General features: G+C 39.3%; 1 protein-coding gene across 2 annotated transcripts in view; it reads left to right on the forward strand.

Moving 5' to 3' along the window:
* me1.L (malic enzyme 1, NADP(+)-dependent, cytosolic L homeolog) overlaps positions 1-22,761 on the forward strand; it is a 203,176-nt gene that overhangs the window by 84,766 nt on the left and 95,649 nt on the right. For both annotated transcript variants that reach the window (XM_041563053.1, XM_018263440.2), the window contains exons 2-3: positions 2,470-2,603; positions 9,925-10,074. In XM_041563053.1, coding sequence (XP_041418987.1) covers positions 2,473-2,603; positions 9,925-10,074 — 281 coding nt within the window. In that variant the 5' untranslated portion in view covers positions 2,470-2,472. The remainder of the gene's footprint in view (positions 1-2,469; positions 2,604-9,924; positions 10,075-22,761) is intronic.

Consider the following 22,761-nt stretch of genomic DNA (forward strand, 5'->3'; position numbering starts at 1 on the left):
ACCTCCTAATGTCTGGACCAATCCAGAGGTGGCTCTGACGTGGAGAACATTATGGCTGTGATGGCTGTTGAAAGTAGGTATTGCCACAATCCAAGTGTGTGCCTCCTCAAGTGTAGCAAAGAAGTAAGTACAAGTATTTGCAACCACTTGAAGGCGAGCCGTGAATAGCACAGAGTAGGGAACTTGACGTCTGTGCAGGTTTTCCTTAATGGAGGTAACTTCATCTTTTTGTCCTCCAGGGAAAAGTCAGGGTAAAAGGAAATTCTTTGATTCTCATGCAAAATGTTTCCAACTTTCCTTACTTCTTGGAGAATTTTATCTCTGTCATGGAAGTTTAGCAAGTGAGCAATAAAAGGTCATGGGGTGCCCCAGGTGGAGGTGACTTGAGTTTGTTCTATTGGAAAAGCTTAAGCAGCCATTGCTCCAAAAATATTTCCACCTGTTTCCCTTCAGCCCTTTCTGGAAGGCCAATAATACAAACATTATTCTATCTAAAATGGTTTTCAAGGTCATCTACCTGTGCCTCAAAGGCTGCCAGTCTGTGGGCTGTATCCTCCAATTGTGTGGGAATAGGATGTACCAAATCATTCAAGTCAGAAACCCATTTTTCAACTTCTAATGTGCAGTCTCTAATGTTCTGTATATCTTGTATGACCAGGTTAAAGTAAATTTTTAACTCATCCATCTGTCTATTGAGTACAGTACAGAAAGTCCCAAGGTTACATATGAGTTCTGTAAGTTTGTTCTTAAGTTGAATTTGTATGTAAGTTGGAACAGTTACATTTACCTATTAAATGCAGCTTAGACAGATTTGTCCTAACAGTATTTTAATGTTTTTAAACAATAACAACAAAACATAACATGGTTCAGAGCCAAAGTTCCATTGCAAGTACATATCATTCCAAGATCTCAGTGTACGAGGGTACAGTAACACACATAATATGTCCAATATGCATTGCTGTCACTGCATCTTACAACTGTACAGAAAGAAAGCGTTATAGTGCAAAGGGGGTTAAGCCATGCCCTGCCAAATAAAGTTACTAATCAGGGATTAGATTTATGTCTAGCCATGGATTCCATATTCTTTTGCAGGGCACCCCATGGCTATATACTTGAGTTTGATAGATTGTAAGGTTTTATTTAGTAAGTTATTTATTAAGTTGACCCAGGCATTTATTGTTGGAGCGCTATTTCCCATCCAAATATAGTATTTATTTTTACCTTTCTGTGCTCCACAGTAGATACATGCCAGAAAGGGGTTGGGGCAGGTGGTTTATTAAAGCTAAATGCTAATAAGGGCTAGTCCACACGGGGAGATAGCGACGCGTTTGCGGTCGCGGCGACAAAGCGCCGCGACAGTCGCCGCGACCGGCGCAGGCGACAGTTTTGTATGGGCGCCTATGTAAAAACGCCTGTGCTAACCACACGAGGCGATGCGCTTTTCAACAGTCGCCTGAAAAAGCCTGGCGAGGCATTTTCAGGCGACTGTTGAAAAGCGCATCGCCTCGTGTGGTTAGCACAGGCGTTTTTACATAGGCGCCCATACAAAACTGTCGCCTGCGCCGGTCGCGGCGACTGTCGCGGCGCTTTGTCGCCGCGACCGCAAACGCGTCGCTATCTCCCCGTGTGGACTAGCCCTAAAAGTCAAGCAAACCACAGTACATTACTGTAATAGTCTCCGTTTGTTAGTGTGAGTTGTATGTCAGTCAGATCTTTGTAACTCAGGAATTCCATGTAGTACGATTTTGCCCCAGTAATTGCATTATCTCTAACAAAGTGAGCTCCACAGATATTTGTATTGTATCTGTGTCAGCAGTGGGCTTAAACTCCTGCATTCCTGGTGAGGAGGGATTTTCAGCGGTCTGTGTAATCGCCAGGGGGTTCTAGGAAATTTGCTTAAACTCTTCTGCGCAGCAAGACTTCCAGAGTGTGCCATTGATGATTTCAGGTTCCGATGAGGAGTCCTGGTCAACCCATGACATGGCGCCATCTTGCCCAGGGTGAGGTGCTGGATTCGCCTTGCACATAGTTGGTTACTTCCATGTTTTCCCATCCGGAACTGCAAGAAAAGCACCAGACAGTAGCCAAACCGGGAGATGTCTGGTTCCTGTAGGCAGTAAAAAAACATGGAGGTAATATCAGGATATTAGGTGGAGCTCTCACAGTCACATCCTATTCAATGCGCATCTAGGCCAAGCCCCAGTGCAATGAATTATAATAGAGGGCATCAACCAAATAGCATTCCCAGCATCCTGTGGGTGAATTATGAAGATGTAAATTACCATCTGTGTTGTTTTTGTTTCTATTTTTCTAAATGGGTGTGTTACATAAATTCTAGTGTGGAAATGCTCACAAAGGCTACTTTGAAGAACGAATTAGGAATGATGTGTGTCAAATAATGTATGTAAAAATGTTTGTCATGGTTTTTTGTTTCCCTTGCATAATTTGCCTTTATCTTGTATTATTTAGGGCATGGCATTCTCACTGGAGGAGAGGCTGCAACTGGGTATACATGGATTATTGCCTCCTTGTTTTCTCAGTCAAGATGTCCAAGTCCTGAGAGTTCTTAGGAACTATGAGCGGCAGAAGTGTGACCTTGACAGGTAAAAAATAGGCTTGTGAGAAACACAACAACAATAACAAGAACACATATGGAGATAATAAAGAAACATTTGTAAGCCTTAGGATTGCATTTACCATATACAAACATTCTGCTGTCTTAATTACTTCTGTTAGCTAATTGACACATTGCCAGTAGGTGCCACTTGATCATTAGTTCAGGTATCAAAGAAAAACCCCTTTCTGTGGATGGTTTAAAAGACTGTCATTCCCTGTCTCTGGGGAAGGAATGAAGTCTTTCAAAGTATTAAGGGAAAAGAAGAGGCGTTGTACTTCATTTTTGGCTGCATATGGGATAAGATTGTCATTGGAATCCTCCCTTAGGTCTTGGCCAGCTTGTGTTTTAGGAATGGGTCAGCACCCACTTATTGCCAGTCAGGGTAGCTGAGCAGCACAAAGCTCCAACAGAATGTTAGTGGGTTAATACCGTATTTATACACAGGTATACGCCTAGAAACCCAGCATAGAGGCCTCATGGTAAGGAGGGTATTTCTCTGTAGAGAGATTCTTCATTCTAAAAGCAGTGTCCATCAGCTGATCTGATTAGATTATACTATAGAGCATTGCTCATATTTTTTGTTAAAGGTTATATTGAATTATTTCCTGATTTTTTATGATCATTATGCTCATATGACAGCATTATCACTGTTACTCAGCCAGCCTAGGTGACTTGTTCCCCTTCAGTTTGGCATAAATACATATACATAGTAACATAGTAAGTTAGGTTGAAAAAACCTTTTACCTTTTAACTTTTTTTTAACCTGCCTAACTGCCTTCCTTCCAAAGGAAGGCAAAAAACCCCATCTGAAGCCTCTCCAATTTTCCTCAGATGGGGAAAAATTCCTTCTTGACTCCAAAATTGGACCAGTCCCTGGATCCACTTGTACTATGAGCTATCTTCCATAACCCTGTATTCCCTCACTTGCTAAAAAGCCATTCAACCCATTTTTAAAGCTATCTAATGTATCAGCCTATACGACTGATCATCGGCATAGCTCTCACTGGAAAAAACTCATTCCAAATATTTAGAACCTCCTTTCTTCTAATCGAATGGGTGACCTGGTGTCAGCTGGAAAGACCTACAGGTAAATAAATGATCCCCTTATATATTTATACATAGTTATCATATCACCCCTTAAGCACACTCTTAAGAATTCCTGGGGCCTATTAAACACCACAATACTTTGGGTAACCCTCTTCCCACAAACAGAAGGCCCACCCTAAGCAAAAGTCCCTGGTATGGTCAATGCTGTACCCTAGCCTGGCATACAAAGTATTAACAGCCTTCTGGTCTTATACTAGTCTAATAGTGCTACACTTACATTAGTCTATTGCTGACAGTAGTTTTATAGTTGTGCACTGTAGCAATGTATAAGTAACATATACAAACACAAACAACCATGTCAAATTGTTAATTTTTAGCCCTCTACCGTTCAGCCAGTTCTACTGAACTGAGGAAACTTAAGGTCGTCTCCTGATGCTGCTTTCACTCAAAGTGAGATGTCTCTGTTAATGGAAGCAACAAACATTTGAGTGGTTGCACAAACTGACACCATTCATTAAAGGTACTTGTGTCCAAGGGACCCTTGAAAAACTGCTAAAATGCCCCCTAATCTGTATAGAGGAATTGCAAGCAGCTGACAAGGGGAGCCCCCAGATACTGCCACCACAAAGGTTGTGGGATCTACAGGTTTCTCATGGACACTGTGTCAAAACAAGCAACAACTATTTCATCTTGCTTAGAAAAATACAGAATGAGCAAGTGGAAGAACCCTTTTAAAGCACCACATTATAAACAGGTGCACTAAAGGCAAGATTTCATTTTACTTACATATAAAAGGAATCTGTCTAGTTGGGGGCCCACAACCTCAATGCATTCTGAATGCAGAACTCCAGACAAGTAAAGAAATTACATTACTTAACTACTCCCGTCTTCATTTCCCTAATAGGAAAACATTTTAGTTCATTGATGTATTTAATTTAGCATGGCAGTGAAATTAGTAGCATTCTATATAACTTACTGCCTTCCTTTTATTGTGACTAATAATATATACGTTTTATGGTGTGTTGGATGCTTTCCTGATGTAGTAATACAATTAATGATTGTATTTTTGGAGCAGAGGATAATGCATGTGCCAAAAACAGTAAATTAAAAGAAAATGATGAGCTTACCAGGATCTATAGATCTGTTTTTTATATTGCTAAATACATGGTATTATACAAATGCATCCAGGAAGTTAATAAGGATTATCTTTTAGACTATGCTTATTTTTAGCAAACCACTGAAATGTATATGTTTTGCTTCTTTTTTGAAAGACATTAGCTCCAAAGTTAATTTTGAAATAGTTATATATTGATTACATCTTCTAAACAAGAGGAACCCCCTCCCCAAAGGCTATATTAGACCTAACTGTCAACCAGAATCTGACTCCCGACTCCTGCATGAAGACAGAATTAAAAGAGGCAGATCCTTTTTTTATTAGACTGTGTAGAAAATGTCTTATTTTAGTATGATGAAGCTTATATTATATTTTAATTATTGCAGTAGTTCCGCTTTAAAATTTTGGTGCATGTGTGAGTTGTAGTACAGCAAATTTAGGTAAAGTTCATTTGATTTCAATTTAGACGCCCTTCCTTTAAAAAGGCTAATGGGCACAGTATGGTCTGTCAATCCAGTAACAGAAGGTGGGTAACTTTGGGGTGTGTGGAGTCTTGGAGGATTATTTAGTTGTGAAGTCAGGGATAAGGGAAATCACTTCTTACCATGCATGTCCCAGACTCGCCTTGCCCATTAAATGCCCCTAAAATAGCATGAGGGTTTTTTTATATGATTTACATATTGTGGCTAGGGGACTGATTAAGGAACTGTTCCCATTACAATCCTCTTTATTTGAGTATATGCCAAATGGACATAACATTTTTTATTGATATAACATTTCCAATCTTCCATTTAGCCTAATTTTTGCTCACCCAGGGACTGTTTCTATTTACATAACTGGAATTAAGAAACTAGTAAGGCCACACAAGTCTTGAGAAATAAACTAGTCAGTGACAGAAAAAATGAGAACTTAATATATTCTCTCAAACAGCTCAACATCCCAAATATCTACAAAATTATACTAAAGATAGACCTATTTATGTGTGTATTATTTTCATTTTGTATTTTTTGTCTTCCTTGGAATATAAAATGCAATCTGTAATGGGGTGGGGTCATTAACACCAGCAACCAAGAAAACTGCTTCTCTGTGAAGCTACATTTTTACTATTATTCTTATTACAATGTATATTTAATTATTTGACATCTTCTTTTACATGGAGCCCTGTTCTATTCAACTTCCTTGATGACTTTCATACCGCTGCCCTATTAGTAAGTTAGCAACCAAGTAACCACTTATATGCCAAACTGGAAAGGTGCAGAATTTTTTTTTTTTAAAAAAAAAAGTAATACTAAAAAAGTTTTTAAATTACAAAATGTCTCTAATATATACTTTTAAAGAGAGATTGACACGAGAATGTTTTTTTACATTTATCATAACATTGTCTTTACAGGCTATTTATAATATTTCCATAAAAGTATTTGTCTGATGCTTTTTATTACCTAGCGAATACCCCATATTCCTCTATGAGGGGGCTGCCATATTTGTGCAGCAGTAGTCAGTTACATTAGAAACTCTAACTGGCAGGTTGAGAAAGGACAGTCAGGTTAGCAAAAGTCAGGTTTAGGAATGTCAACTAACCATTACTTACAAAAGCTGACAAAAAACAACCAAAATCACCTATACGTAACTTTTAATGTACATTAAAAGTGTAGTTTTACTGTATGTTTATTTTTGGACACCCTTAACAGTCATATTAAACTTTTTTTTTTTTAATGCATGTGTCAGATGCCACAAAAAGTACAATATTATTTCAAACTTTGAAAAATAAAAACCCTATATTAAATTTATAGTGAGAAGACCTTAGTTTGTGGGAATAAATGTCTCTAGTCAGCAACAGACTTAATGACAATATAGGGACTCAAGTTGTATATTAATCTCTTATGAAGCTGTGAATTCACCATACACTGTTTCTGTATGGGGATAACTATATATATATATATATATATATATATATATATATATATATATATATATATATATGCTCCCCCTGGAAGACCAATCATTTCTGCGGTGGGCTCCCTGTACCAGACCGTCTCAACTTTCATTGATCAATACCTACAGCCCTTGTTGCATGCTATGTTCTCATACACACAGGATTCTGGACACGTCATTAGAAGACTGAAGGAGCTGCCACCTATTCCGCAGAACAGTATATTGGTCACCATGGACGTTAAAAGCCTCTACACGGTGATCCCCCACGATCAGGGGATACAAGCCTGTAGGAGAGCTCTGCAGGCCTCCCCTCCTGGCGATGTGCCTATTGAGTTCCTGGTCCATATCCTGGAACTCACGGTATCCAGGAACTTCTTCAGATTCGAACAGTCATTTTATCTACAAATGGCGGGCACGACGATGGGTAGTGCATTAGCACCCTCCTATGCCAACATTTACATGCTTGAATTTGAGACCATTAACATACTTCCTCACTGGGGCCAATCGATACTTACATACTTCCGCTATATAGATGATCTCTTTATGATTTGGACGGACACGGAAGAAGTGCTACAGTCATTCCATCAGGTTTTGAATACGGGAGACAGTCCAATTAAACTTTCCCTTAATTATAGTAAGGTGAACATTGATTTCCTGGACTTGAACATCTTCCTTGAGGGCTCAGGAGTTGGCACCAGACTCTTTAGAAAACCAACTGACCGCAATTCAATTTTGCATGCAGCAAGCAACCATCCTCCCAGCACTATCCAGGGGATTCCATATTCGCAATTCCTAAGGGTAATACGCAATAACAGCTCTAGGGAGACAGCCGAAACGCAACTCCGCGAAATGTTTGACAGATTTCTCAATAGAGGATACCTACAGGAATCTCTTTATAAGCAACTAGAAAGGGCTCTCCACCACACTCAATCTGATCTCCTGTTGACAACACCAAAGGGCAAGGAGGGTTCTAAGAACCCCTTGATTTTTACTACTACCTATTCAACAGCATCCCGTCATATATCAGCCAGTATCAACAAACACTGGCCCATGCTGAGCTTGGACGATTCCTTAAGTCTTCACACCTCTAAGAGACCAATGATGGGCTACAGAAGGGGCAGAAACCTCAGAGACCTGCTGGTGAGAACCGACTTTAAGGGGGTCACCACTACAGAATCCGGCTGGCTAGCCACCCAGAGAAAATTAGGTTGCTACAAGTGCCCGGACTGTGTGACATGCCGTTGTTTGATTACGGGCCCGGACTTTCCCCACCCACACAAGGGCAAAAGATTTAAAATCTTGCACAGACTGGGGTGCTGCTCTTCCTATATTGTCTATATCATTACGTGCCCCTGTGGTATGTACTACGTTGGCAAAACATGCACAACTCTGAAGGAGCGGATTGGGTATCACCGCTCTTCTATTAACAAAGCATTGAAAGAAGGCAAAGCGCTGCAGCCTGTAGCTAAACATTTCCTGACCAAAGGGCATACACTCCCCACTTTCAGGTGTATGGCGATTGACCACCAACCCCCCCTGGCTAGGGGTGGCAACAGGGACCAGGCACTACTCAGAAGAGAATCCAGGTGGATTCACAAATTGGACACTGTGGCCCCCCCGAGGACTTAATGAATTATTGCCCTTGGGATGTTTTATCTGAGTTATGTGATTATCTATACCCTGTGTTGTTAAAATCGCTATCATTACATCCCCGTTAATGCATGTTTCAAGTCTTATCTGGTCTGACAATTGTCACAGTTTATATGCTGCAACATTGTTGCTTGTTCTTCAGACCCATGACTCACTACACTCGATTGGCTGTGCATCTGACTAACTATTAGGAACCATAGAAAGTGGAGCGGAAGGGTCGGCTCCTCCCACACGAGCAACTGGACGTTCCTGATATGTGGGTCTACAAGCGAGGTGGTATGGCGAACAAGTAGGCACAGGTGCTAACACATGGCTCAGTCTCCTCCATATTTACAGGCCTGGACTAAATGTAGAGAGGTGTGCAGAACCGCACCTATGTGCGGTGCTGCCACTATACTACAGTGTCCAAGCCTCTTGAATGGTTGATGCCGTTGCGCATTGCTAGGAGTGAAGAGCTAACCTACCTATGGGCGTTCCTACTATGCGCATCAGCACGCACCGCCCCACTGAAGCCTGAGTGGCGTTGAACACACCCACCTCTACAGGACCTTATATGGGATGCGCGACATGCCCCCATGCTCCGTGGGTTACACACTGTGCGGCTATGGTTCCCTGTCAGTATTTTTGTGCTATCGATGTGAAGAGGTCTGTCCTTGAGCTTCATGCCACTGTTTGTTTTTAATCTCCTAGTATTTTCCCCACACGGTTGGGGCCCCGTGGTGTTTCTCACTTTGTTTACTGTTGCCTAGCAACCCTGCTTGGCGCCAAAATGTTGTTTTAAGCGTCTCACTGTGCACTGTGTTCTGTATTCCCTGAATAAAGTTCCTGTGAGGAACTGAAACGTCGGATTCAATAAACCTACCTATTTTTTGACACTTTATCTCATCTTTTAAATCCTTGGAGTGCTGTCACTTTACATTTGTTAACATTTGTGTATATATATATATATATATATATATATATATATATATATATATATATATATATATATATATATATACATACATATATATATATATATAGATATAGATATATATAGATATACACAATACACTAAAATATGTATTCATTCTATGTTTTAACTATGAAATCTAAACACACGTTAACACCGAGTAGCCTCAGATTTAAATACATAAATACATTTGGCAAGTGATAAAATGACTGGCAGCTTGTTCTCTTATTGGATGAAATTAGTGGCAAAATTAATTTTTAATTTGAAGCAGCTGTACACTAATTAACATTAATATTCTCTTTAGTTAATATAGCTATGAGAAATATAAAACCAGGCATTGCAAAGCAACACATTTCCGGGGCTCTCAGTGATAGTGGTTGAATTATGTAAGAGTTTTATTAGATGTGTTTACATATTTCACAGTTTTGTGGTAGACTGCGATATCCTGAAGCACATTCAAAATTCTAGTTATTTGTCATAGTAGAAATACCACAATCAAGGGATAATGGGAAATGCAGCTTGATCCTCATGGTATTTGAGTGCCGAAAGGTGACAAAACAGTATAACATCACTGAATGTATGCTAAATTGTACACTTTCGATGTTGTTGCAGGTATATTTTGTTGATGGGACTTCAAGATCGAAATGAGAAGCTTTTCTATAAAGTTTTGACTTCAGACATTGAAAGATTCATGCCAGTTGTTTACACTCCAACAGTGGGCTTGGCCTGCCAGCAGTATGGACTAGCATTTCGAAGGCCAAGGTACAGTGCTCAATAATGTCACCTATTATGTTTTATGACAATATTATTTCTGTTTGTTAACAACTTTATAAAACTGAGTTGTCATAATTACGACATTTTTAACTTGTCATTTATTTTGACTATTGCTGGGACGTTTTGGCCTGCATTAACTATAGACGTAGACACGGATTGTAAGACAACTGTTTCACTTACTCATTACAAACTACAGAGAACCCAAAACTATGCTCTAGAATAGCTAGTATTGCTAATAAAGCTGTGTATTGCAATATACTCAATATAATTTTTTATTGCAATATACTTGCCACCTTGTTGCTAAAGATTCAAATGGTTCCCAAACAGCTTGCTGTCCATAGCATAATAAATTCTTCTATAGGTGTTTTTCAAGCTTACATAAGCTTACATAAGGTTGGCACAAGATTTAAAAGGAAAAGAGAAATAGCAAGAATTTCAATGAACTTCTTTAAAAGACAATGCATAATATGGTAGCAATAACTAGATTGGCCTGCCAGCTGATATAAATAGATACGTTGCCTAATCATCTATCTACTTAAAATACTTCAAATTCCATTAAACTATACACACATATTTTAACTCTCACAATGACATCATCAAGATGATATCAGTGGGTGAATAAAAATTAGAATGATGAGATATGCAGCCCACCTTGGGTATACTATACAAGTTCAGAAACCGTGTGTGCTGCTTACTTCTAAGCCTGATAGTTAGGGAACAACTACCAGCAATGTATTTCATGGAGTTCTTTAAATCTGGTGAAAAGCCTCTGACAGTTTAGGCAAATAAGTAGCAAATTAGTGATTTCTTCAAAACTTATCCCAGTCATATTACTTCTGGTGAAATCAGAACTATCGTTTTCATGAACTAGCTCAAATTCATCCCAGACATGTTCCTTCTGAAGACATCAGAACTCGACTCATAAATAAGTAGCACATTAATACAGCATAAGTATCATATAATTTCACAATTGAACTTACACTCTTGATCTGTCCTAGCTGGAGGTGGTAGTTTGTGCCTTAGTGCCAGGCCCCAGTGTAGTCTGGTCTCACCATGGTCCCTTGTTCTAGAAATCTAACTTATTGGGGTATACTTGTCAAAGAGTCAAGGTTCAGATCACCACAGTCCACTAATGTGAAAATCCACCACTCTTCATTCATTTCTATGGATTTTTTAAAGGCATAGGTATCAGTGTGAACTTTCACTTTCTCCAGTTGATAAATACTCTTTTTAAAATCCCATAGAAATGAATGGAGAATGGCAGAATTTCATTCTTGTGGACTATGGGGATCTGTAACTTCAATCTTTGATAAATATGCCCCATTGTTTCCCTGAAACCCAACCACTTGAGTACTAACTCCACTATTCCCCTTGTTGGAGCCTTGAGCTTGTTAGCTAACTAAAATCCTGCCTGTCTCTCACTCCTGGATGGTTAAAACAAAGCTAACTTACCGGCTCCTACCCAGACCCAATCCTGTACTCCCCTTCCCACTTACTGAGATCCAGGAAGAGAACCCTGGGCATACGTGTGCTCTCCCTTTTATATGCTTAAACACTGCCATCTTCTGTGCAAACACTGCTATTACATCACATTGACCCTGGAAAAGGAAATACTCACCTAGGACTTTCTGAGGACCACTTTAGGTGGCCAAACTGCCTGAGCAAAATGCAGCTAACTCTCAGGGTTTCAGATAGTAAATATGACAGACAAACAACCAACAGGAAAGGAAATACAGATACACAGATAGATTAAAAGATATAAAGATTGATGGATACATACAATACATAGATACCCCCACAAATTGATACATTTGTGTATTGGTTGCTAGTGATTTTAATTTACCAGCAGTTCCTTTGAACCTTGGCTAAAGGCATTCTGCCCTCTGCAAAAACACATAGCTTTCATTGATTAAAAGTGAAATATCTCTGTATTCAAAGAACATCAGTTTTCCTAACAGCTGCCCTCTTATTTGCTGATTTTTCTGTTTTATTAATGTCCTACGTTGGATGTAACTTTTAACAAGGACATTTGTGTGTTTTGGGAGGGGGCAGAAGGGCATTTGAAACAAGTAAAAAGCAAATAATAAATACAAATATATACAGAGGCCTGATGACAATGAAATCATGAGCATGGGCAGACATGGGACATGAAGGAAGGGGAAGGAGATGGCACAAGTGGAATGCAGACTGTGACCACAGTCCATATCATGAAACAGAATAGCTTTTTCTAGAACTGCCTTGCATAGAATACGCAAAAATACGGGGGAAAAAATACTGTTCATTTTTCATTTATATTTACAGGCTTTCTATCTGGCTGCTAGTAATGTTTAACATGCCTTGTCCTTTAACCAATGTATAGTTTGCTGGAAAGGGTGATGTGCATTCCAGTAACACCTGGGAACTATGTGCTACATAGCAATGATTTCCAACCCCATGGTTCTCCATATGTTGCTAATTAAAAATGCCAGCAGCCAAGGTCTGTCTGACCAATACGTGCCAATTCCTCCTACACTGCCCAAAATAATTTCCTTGAAATAAATTGCCAGATGCCCCAGCATCAGTTCCACACTTGCCAAACTCTTGCACTACAGAAATAAACAGCTGAGCTCAGTAACAAAACAAAAACCCAAAGACATGGCAGGTTGCACTAGACTCGAGCTGTGCAAATAAATCAGTGATTTCAGACTGTGAGCTAAATTTATATTATAGCCAATTATTTGGGAAAATAGAATGTTTCTGTAATGTTATTCTGTGTGAATAAACCATACAGAGTTCAGTGTTCCATGAATCACTTCCACAAAATGGAACAGTGCCACTTGAGATAGCATCAGTGATTGAAGGATAGATACACAATTTCTTTCCTTAAACATCTGGGAAAATACATTTGTTCATATGGGATTTTTGGCTAATATTCAGAATATTTTTATATTCAGAATATCATTGCATCTACCCTTATTGCACACTACAAAAAGCCATGTGTGCTGTGTATCTGGTATCATGGTGGACGACTGGCTGAAAGAAAGCTGCAAGTGCTGAGACTGCCTAGAACAGAGCTACAGTAGACAGAAGATAAACAAATGAAGTAGGTAAAAGATGTAAAGGGAAAGTGTTCAGAAGACACAAAATTATCTTACCCACACATGTAAAGTATTGGTGAAATAAGACTTCATATAATGCATGATGTTAGCTATGTTATTTCCTGGGGAATACAGCAGGCTATCTGAAATTGTCCCATTTTTTAGTAGGGAGCAATCCTGAGATTTACAAACAGTTCGCAATAGGGAAAACTCAAAACTTTCGTCTTCCTTCTGACACTTTCTATACAGTCTCTCTGTTATATCAAAAACATTATCCAATAATGATCAGCGTCCTAAGGCTGGAGAAGGAGTACAAAAAAGGGAAGCAATAGAAAATAATATATAGTGTAGTATTTACTGTATGTTTAAACTTAATCACCACTTGTGCTACTTAAAGTGGAGTGTGTCACCAGACTTTTGGGTTTACCGTATATACTCGGGTATAAGCCGAGTTTTTCAGCATCCAAGATGTGCTGAAAAAGTCTACCTCGGCTTATACTAGAGTCAGTGGGCAGTAGCTGAGATTGCAGTCACTTTTAATCATTCCTATACCAACAGTTCGCTTGGGGAGAGACTGCAATATCACTCAGCGCCCTCTGTTGGTTATATGAAAGAATAACAGTGCACCCTCTGTTGGTTATATGAAAGAAAAACAGTTACTGCAATATCACACAGCACCCTCTGTTGGTTATATGAAAGATTAACAGTGACTGCAATATCACACAGCACCCTCTGTTGGTTATATGAAAGAAAAACAGTGACTGCAATATCACACAGCGCCCTCTGTTGGTTATATGAAAGAAAAACAGTGACTGCAATATCACACAGCGCCCTCTGTTAGTTATATGAAGGATTAACAGTGATGGCAATATCACACAGCGCCCTCTGTTGGTTATACGAAAGATTAACAGTGATGGCAATATCACACAGCACCCTCTGCACATGGTAGTGGGACAGTGGGACAATGCACACAGTAATCCGTTTGGCATTTCTCTCTCACCATCAACTTTGCAAAGAAGTCCGGTTGATCGATGGGGTGGTCGCTTTGGCGGAATGTGCGCTGCTGGGAGACAGGGCTGTAGTTGTGTCTAGGCTTATACTCGAGTCAATAAGTTTTCCCAGTATTCATAGGTAAAATTAGGTATCTCGGCTTATACTTTGGTCGGCTTATACTCGAGTATATACGGTAGTTGTGTTTTCAACACACAGACCATGAACATTAGTGTATACGGATTAGTTAATGTTTTGTCTCACAGCTGTAATTTTTTGTATGTGTTCATTATGTTCATAAAATTCTATCTATCGTTTATGTATTACTAGCTTACAAACACAGCACAACTAATAAACCCAATCACCAACAGATACCTGGGTGCTCAAATTCCAATTGCTCAAATCCCATTGCTTAAAATCTTAACTTTTAGTATGGCGTAGAGAGTGATATTCTGAGACAATCTGCAATTAGTTTTAATTTTTTATTATTTGTGGTTTTTGAGTTATTTAACTTTTTATTCAGTAGCCCTTCAGTCTGCAGTTTCAGCAATCTGGTTGCTAGGGTCTGAATTACCTTAGCAACCATAAATTGATTTGAACAAGAGACTGGAAAATGAATTGGCGAAGACCTGAATAGAAAGATGATTACTAAAAAGTACCAATAACAAAAATGTGTAGCTTTAGAGAGCATTTGTTTTTAGATGGGGTCAGTGACCCACATTTGAAAGCTGGAAAAACTCTAAAACATAAATAATGAAGACCAATTTAAAAGTTGCTTAGAATTGTCCATTCTATGGCATACTAAAAGTTAACTTAAAGGTGAACCACCCCTTTAAATGTGAAAGGAGAAGGGAGGAGAATATGGTGTAAAACTGACCCCACCGTAAATCATTTCACAGAAACTCAGAAATTTGCAGCAAAACCAAAAATTCACTCATGTACAACTATCTTTATTCATTCCACTCTGTGGTTGGATTAAGTCTTTTCCTACAAGGTTCTGTCCAAGTGTATTATCTTTGTTTTATTAACCTGATTTCTGTTGTGAACTTTCATAAAAAAAATCAGGCATATACACTTGTTGCATTTCCAGATCTCTAATTAATACCCTTAACTATGGTTAATTAGGGAGCAGGTACAATTCTCTTGTAAAAATGCATGGACATAATTTCTGACAACAAGTAATAAGATCAGGGTTGTCAAAGTTCTAAAACTTTAATACTAAGGGGCAGATTTAGCAAAATGTGAGTTTAGATTTTATAAATAAAACTCGCCCACATTCTGTTCATTCCTATGGGACTTTTGGAAGCCTATGTATCAAATGGTGATTTCTAACTTTCACCCATTGATAAATCTGCCCCTCAATTACATGCTTCTTATACCCTGTCATTAGACTTCCTATTGTAAATCTAATCTGTGAAAACACTGGAAACCCAAAGTACAGCCTGAAGAAATAGAAACAAATAATAGAGTTGCCAGACTCTGTAACACTTGAAGATGAATCCCTTGGCTCCCTTGAAGTGCCAGATCTATAACAGTTCATGATTAATTTCATTTGCTGTTTCACAGCACATATTTAACAGTGACATAACTAATTCAGCAGGACAGCCTCAGCTTATAAATTATACGATGCACAGTGTCTCACTTTCATGGACATCAGGGTTTGTTACAGACCTTTGCAATACATACACATAATTCATTTTACAGGAGCTCATGGCTGTAGGCGCAATTTATAATTGATACTGATTTTTTCCAGATTATGGTACTGTACCACAGAAATGTATTTCCTGGGATATGCTTTTTGTGTTAGTTATTTTACCTTCTGTGAATTGAGAGAGTCTAAATCTAAGAAAAAGAAAGGGGGAATAAAACCAGAAAATGAAACAAAACTTAACAGAGTAATTCAATTTTTAATGTTTTGTATGTTATGATAACAAGGAGATACATTCATCATGGTGGAAATGTCACCCTTTTCCTTTCTTTTCCAATTTAATTATTGAAACAATATGTATGGTAAATTGTCCCACTATCATCATGGATCTACTACAATCTGGTTACTGTAACAGACCTTACAAAATTTGCAAATGGTCTAATGGTTTGGTGCTAAATTTGAAGGTCACTCCGTATCCAAAATTTCTGTTCTTCTAATTGCAAGTACTTGTACTTGCACACAAACCTGTTGATTGACAGCACCCTGCCTGAAATATGTCTAAATGACAGAACTAGATTACTATGTGTTCAGTAGTTTGATACATTTGAACTGCTAACCAATATGAACCCAGTGCAGTATTTGAGCTGCTGACATGGGTATCATATGTCTGCATACAAAAATTATGTAATTGCAAAATGTCAAGTCAAAACATTTCTTATTCGAAAAGGTTAGAATGTTCAGCAGTGCTTTATGTCCTTTCCACCACCCGAGAGCAGCTTAAAGGGGTGGATCAACTTTGAATTAACTTTTATTATGTTATAGAACGAACAAATCTAAGCAACTTTTCAATTGGTTTTCATTATTTTTTTGTTTTATAGTTATTTGCCTTTTTCTTCTGATTCTTTGCAGCTTTCAAATGGGCGTCGCTGTCCCCTTCTAAAAAAAACAAATGCTCTGTAAGGCTACAAATGTATTGTTATTGTTACTTTTTATTACTGATCCTTCTATTCAGACGCTCTCCTATTCATGTTTAGGGATGTAGCGAACGTCGGAAAAAAGTTCGCGAACATATTCGCGAACTTGCGTCAAAAATGCGAACGGTTCGCGAACGTCGCGAACCCCATAGACTTCAATGGGAAGGCGAATTTTAAAAGCTAGAAAAGACATTTCTGGCCAGAAAAATGATTTTAAAGTTGTTTAAAGGGTGCAAGGACCTGGACAGTGGCATGCCAGAGGGGGATCAAGGGCAAAAATGTATCTGAAAAATACATTGTTGACACAGCGCTGCGTTTTGTGCTGTAAAGGGCAGAAATCACACTACGTCACTCAGGTGATGTTTCTGGACACGGAATGTGAAAAAGCTCACACAGCTAGGTGGCACTTGGTTAAAGACTGGGCAAACAATGCCTGCAAGGGCAACGTATACAGTAGTGGATACGGAATATATTATTGCTGCTGTAAAAACATCACTCAGGTGATGTTTACGGACACGGAATTATTATTGTTATTTAGACAGAATGTGAAAAAGCTCACACAGCTAGGTGGCACTTGCATACCTCCCAACTGTCCCTCTTTTGACTACTCAACCCCCTGTCCCTCTTTTGTACTGGAAAGTCCCTCTTTTCTCTGCACTGAACAGCCAGAAAAAAACCAGTTTCTAACTTAATTGGCTTTTGGCAGAGAGCTCAGAACAGCTAACAGGTGCAAATAAGATACTTTGTAACAATTTTTACTCTGGTTGGTGCTGGTGGTGGTGAACTACTAGGAGGAGCAGCACACCAGTCCCTCTTTTCTCTGCACTGAACAGCCAGAAAAAAAACAGTTTCTAACTTAATTAGCTTTTGGCAGAGAGCTCAGAACAGCTAACAGGTGCAAATAAGATACTTTGTAACAATTTTGACTCTGGTTGGTGCTGGTAGTGGTGAACTACTAGGAGGAGCAGCACACCAGTCCCACTCCCCAACACAGCTAGACTAATAGCACTGGGCTCTTACAGTAGCAAAGTAAAAAAACAAAAAAGAAAATAAAAGCAGTCCTTACAAGGACTATTGGGTTACAGGCAGCAGTCAGCAGATGAGAGATCAGAAGCAGTGCCCACAGCAGCTACATACAGAGCACTGCAGTAGAAGGTAGATTACTAGTCAGCAAAGCTACCTAACCTAAAATGTCCCTCAAATCCCTGCAGAGTTCTGTCCCTACAATACAGAGCAGTATCAAGTAGATTACTAGCCAGCAAAGTTACTATCAACTGTCCCTCAAATCACTAACAGCTCTCTCCCTACACTAGCTCTTCCAAGCACACACAGGCAGAATGAAAAAACGCTGCAGGGCTTCAGTTTATATATGGAAGGGGAGTGGTCCAGGGGGTGTGGGGGTGGTCCAGGAGGGAGAGCTTCCTGATAGGCTGCCATGTATCTGCTGGTCTGGGGGAGAAATGGCAAAAAAAAACGCCAGCTAAGGCGAACCCAAATTGGCGAACGTCGCGCGACGTTCGCGAACATTCGGCGAACGCGAACAAGTTCGCAGGCGAACAGTCCGCGACATCCCTATTCATGTTCCAGTTTCTTATTCAAATCAACGCATGGTAATTTGGGCCCTAGTTACCAGATTGCTTAAAATGCGAATTGAAGAGCTGCTGAATAAAAAGCAAAATAACTCAAAAACGTTCAATAATAGATTAAATAAATGAATGTAATAAGAAGCTAGCACAGGGAAGCATCTCTGGGCTAGGAAGGAAGGTCAATTTTCGCATACTGTATGTCAAATTTAAGCCATCTACGGAATATAATAGGTGGAAAGATTTGGCTTACCACCAAAACAGCGATCAGCTATTTCATAAACAAAGCATAATGCTCTTCTCAAAAGAAAAAACAGATCCTCCCTCAGCTTTAACATGGACACAGTTTATTCTTTCCAAAGACAGTAAAATGCTCATGCATTCATATTTATATTATGAGATTCAGTAACCATACTGATTTCTCTATCAGGGCAGAAAAAGGCTACAAAAAAGTGTTCCTAGTGGCCAAATTAACATTGAAAATCATAGAGCTCTTTTGTAAAGTTATTAATTATTGGTGGTTTTGTATGTAAATCTGTATGTTCACCCATTTACTATACAGCACTGTGGAAAATGCTGGCACTTTATAAATACGTAGTAATAATAATAGAATGATTTCTCCACTTGTAACTTGGAGTATATTATATTATATATTATAAACACTTCCCAAGATTCTGTTGTGAGGGGCAGCAACTTCAAACCAGGGGTAGAGCCTGGACATGTTACTGCCCTTTACAGTCTACTACCATTTATTGCATGGAGTTAGACTACTCACTGACAGTAGGAGGCTGGGTTGGGCTTGTATTTGTAAACCAGCACAGTAATAAATGAAGTAAGACAGATTGATGCACTAGCAGGCATTCTAGGATGGCCTATATAAAAAGTGAAATAATCAAAAAACATTCTTCTTCAAACTTAATTAGTGACCCTAGAAAGTAAAAATAAAAGGGCCTCTACCCCCTCACTGAGAACACCACTAGCGAACCTTAGGACAGAGTTGGACTTGCACCTTTCAGTTAAAACAGCTTCCAGATTGCAATGGAGATCACAGAAATACTACGCATTAAGTAACCAACCAGCTAAAAATAGACCTCAAACCCAACTCCGTCACCCTTTAGAATTAGAACATTTCAGGTCGACGTCTCAGGAAATCCAGTTAAAATCTTGGAGGAGTTTAATAAGCTTTATCAATTTATTTTCTCTTCCAATCTGATTCTTGATGGATGGAAAAGGCAGTTACCCAGGAATAGGTCCGTTGGACGATCAAACAATTTAAAGTATCAAAAGCACCAGGGCCAGATGGTTTCGCTGCCTTATATTATAAAAAGTTTGCTAAAATCCTGATACCACACATAACAAAAATGTGGTCAGGTCCCCTGGTTATATCAATTATGAATATAAATGTTAAGATCCTAGCAAATATTTTAGCTGAATGGCTAAATTCCTTTTTGCCCACCATAAGAGATAGACAAGTTGGGTTTGCCCCAAATGACAGGCATCAGACAACATTAGGAGAGCCTTAACCTTTCTACATAAAATCCAATCCAGAGCTACCTGTGGCTTATTGCTGTAAAATTACTCGAGAAAGGTATTTGATTCAATTTCATGGTGCTACCTTCACTATATTCTTAGAAAAATGGGGTTTCAAGCAAAAGTTTTGCCATGTGATCAAAGCTCTATACAATTATCCACAGGCATACGTAAGATGGAGCCCTTCCTTTTCAGAACCTTTCTCTTTGTTAGGTGGTACAAGACAGGGCTGCCCCTGTACCCCATACTCTTCATTCTAGCTCTCGAGCCCTTGGCAGCACTGATCTGAGAAGACACCAATATCATAGGCTTAAACCTAGGCTCGGATCACTACAAACTATGTCTATTCGCAGATGATATCCTAATGCTAATAACATAACTATTTACCCAATCTGCTCCATACATTAATTAATTTGTGGTACTTTCAGGGCTGAAGATTTATTATGATAAAACCAATGCTCTGAACATCAACCTCCCACTCTCAACAGTTAAACTCCTTAAATCAAACTTTGACTTTCAATGGCAATCTCAGCACCTCTTTAAAGAGGAATCTTGTTTCCTTTAGTCTGGGAATTCATAATTATAGCAAGCAGGCAGGAGCCATTGCATCATCTCAGTCTTGTTTGTGCACCAAAATGGGGGACCCGATGTCCATCCCCATGCCCTGGCTACACAATTAAATGGTGAAGAGAACTGGGGAATGTGGGGAGAGCAGTGACTTCTAGGAAGTGCTGAATGGAAAATGAAAGTAATTATCTGCCCCGCCTCTATATCCAAGGCATAGGGGGGGGCAGACAATATTTGATTGACAGCTGAGATTTTTAAATGAGCTTACAACAGCTATATATGCTTTAATAAAAAATAGAAATTGGATTTCATGTTTAACTTTTTTTTTGTAATACTTTTATTATACATCTTTTTGTGTCTGGGTGACAGATCCACTTTAAGCTACACAGTAGAGCAAATTGGTCCTAAATATAAAGGGTCCTTTACAACCACAATTGAAGTATATAAAGTGCTGTTCAGTGTCGGACTGGGACACCAGGGGTCCACCCAAAAACCTTAGACCAGAGGCCCACCATAAAACCTTATACCAGGGGCCCACTCTCAGTACTAATATTCTTCATCTCCTCAATCAACCTCACTTCTCTTAGTTTGTTTTATTTACTTACTATAATCTATTATTCCATCTATTTAGCCTCTTTTTTCTCATAGAATAGGGAATGGCCATAAAATAGGCCAAAAGTTTAGCAGCATGAGGGCCACTGAAACCTGGGCCCACTGGGAGTTTTCCTGGTATTCCGGTGGGCCAGTCCGACACTGATGCTGTTTCAGATGCAAATCACCATTTTTCTGCTTATCCTGCAATGTTATTTCCATAATTCCAATAATTGCAGATACACAGGGAATTGCATCCACCTTAATTGCGCCTGATGAATCAAAATTAACAGAACGGTGCCTGTAGCCTGAAGTTGTGGCTAACATGTTTAGAGCTGGTATTGTGTCATTACCTGTGAACTGACGTTAGTAAGTGATTCATTTGGTTCAAGTCTAATGTGCCTATTGATGCAATCTCTGTGGAAAACTTGGAATTAATGTCTCATTCAGGGTGGTGATAGCTGCAAGTTTCAGTTGATCAATAGTCACACAATTCAGCAGCAGAGGACTGGCATAATGGCACTAGACACAACTATATGGAAGCGCAGGTAGTGTGCAATACATTTAATGAATGGCATCTATAGTTATGGCTGTAATTGCAGTTGCGCTGCATTCGTAAATGGCCCACATAGTTTGTAACCTGTCCCACATATACAAGTATACTTTCCCGAAAATGTATAATCCTATAGAGGGGTAAAATACTGAAATCTTGACATTATACATCTCAAAACCCCACTATTCTTTCTTGTTTTTATACAGCCCCAATCCCAAGGGGCTAGTGATGTGCGGGTCGACAAATAGTCGATGCACGCCTGACCCTAATCCGGCGCACCTCCAGGAACGAGATTATAAAATGCACACAGTGGATGCGGAAGTGAGCACAGTAAGTACCCGATGATGGTGTATGGAAGTCGGCCCGACCCCACCCAACCCGCCGTTGTTGGGTTAGCCCGCACTTCACTACAAGGGTCATTGTTGGTGATGATTGAATGAGAAACTGGCCCATAATGCTTGTAAATATTATACTGGCCTGATATCTGGTGGCTGATATCATTATTATGTTCATTAAACAGTCCAATGACATTGAGCCCTGATGGATTGTCAACTGTGATCCCTCTTTTTGGAAGAAATGCATAGTTTTTCATTTAATTCCATTTAGCTTTTTTCAAAGCAAACAAATATAAAATATTCCAGTCCATCAGGGCCTTTACTACACACACTGTAGAGTGTCCCAGGCACAAAGTGCAGAGGGCAGTGTTGGAGGCAGCAGGCCAGTCACTATGGCAGGCAGTAAGGACAGGGCCCCATTGCAGACAGCATCCTCTGCTGCTCCCTAACCTACATGTCTCAAATACACAAAATTAGATATCAATTGGTATCAGTAGGGGTGTTATGGGGATGCTTACATGGATGCCAAACTCAAGCAGTTCAGTATACATGGGGCAAGCCACAGAGACCTGTGGCAATTTTGTGATTTTACCGTTTACACCTGTATTTATTTACTCTCAGTCTCTTCAGGAAAATATTGATAGGTTGCTGTGTTTTTCTACTTGTACCTGTTTAAATTTGTAGGGTATTCACTGCTTTGAGTTTTACTGCAGCCGAGCTAGAAGTGTTATACATTGTCAAACTCTGCACCGAGTTTTAAAGGTAAAATTGCAACCGCTGGTCGTCACAAACGACTGGCTCTTTAAAATTAGCTTCGGTTATTCAAG

The sequence above is a fragment of the Xenopus laevis genome, chromosome 5L (genome assembly GCF_017654675.1).
Source record: "Xenopus laevis strain J_2021 chromosome 5L, Xenopus_laevis_v10.1, whole genome shotgun sequence".
Classification (NCBI taxonomy): Eukaryota; Metazoa; Chordata; class Amphibia; order Anura; family Pipidae; genus Xenopus; species Xenopus laevis.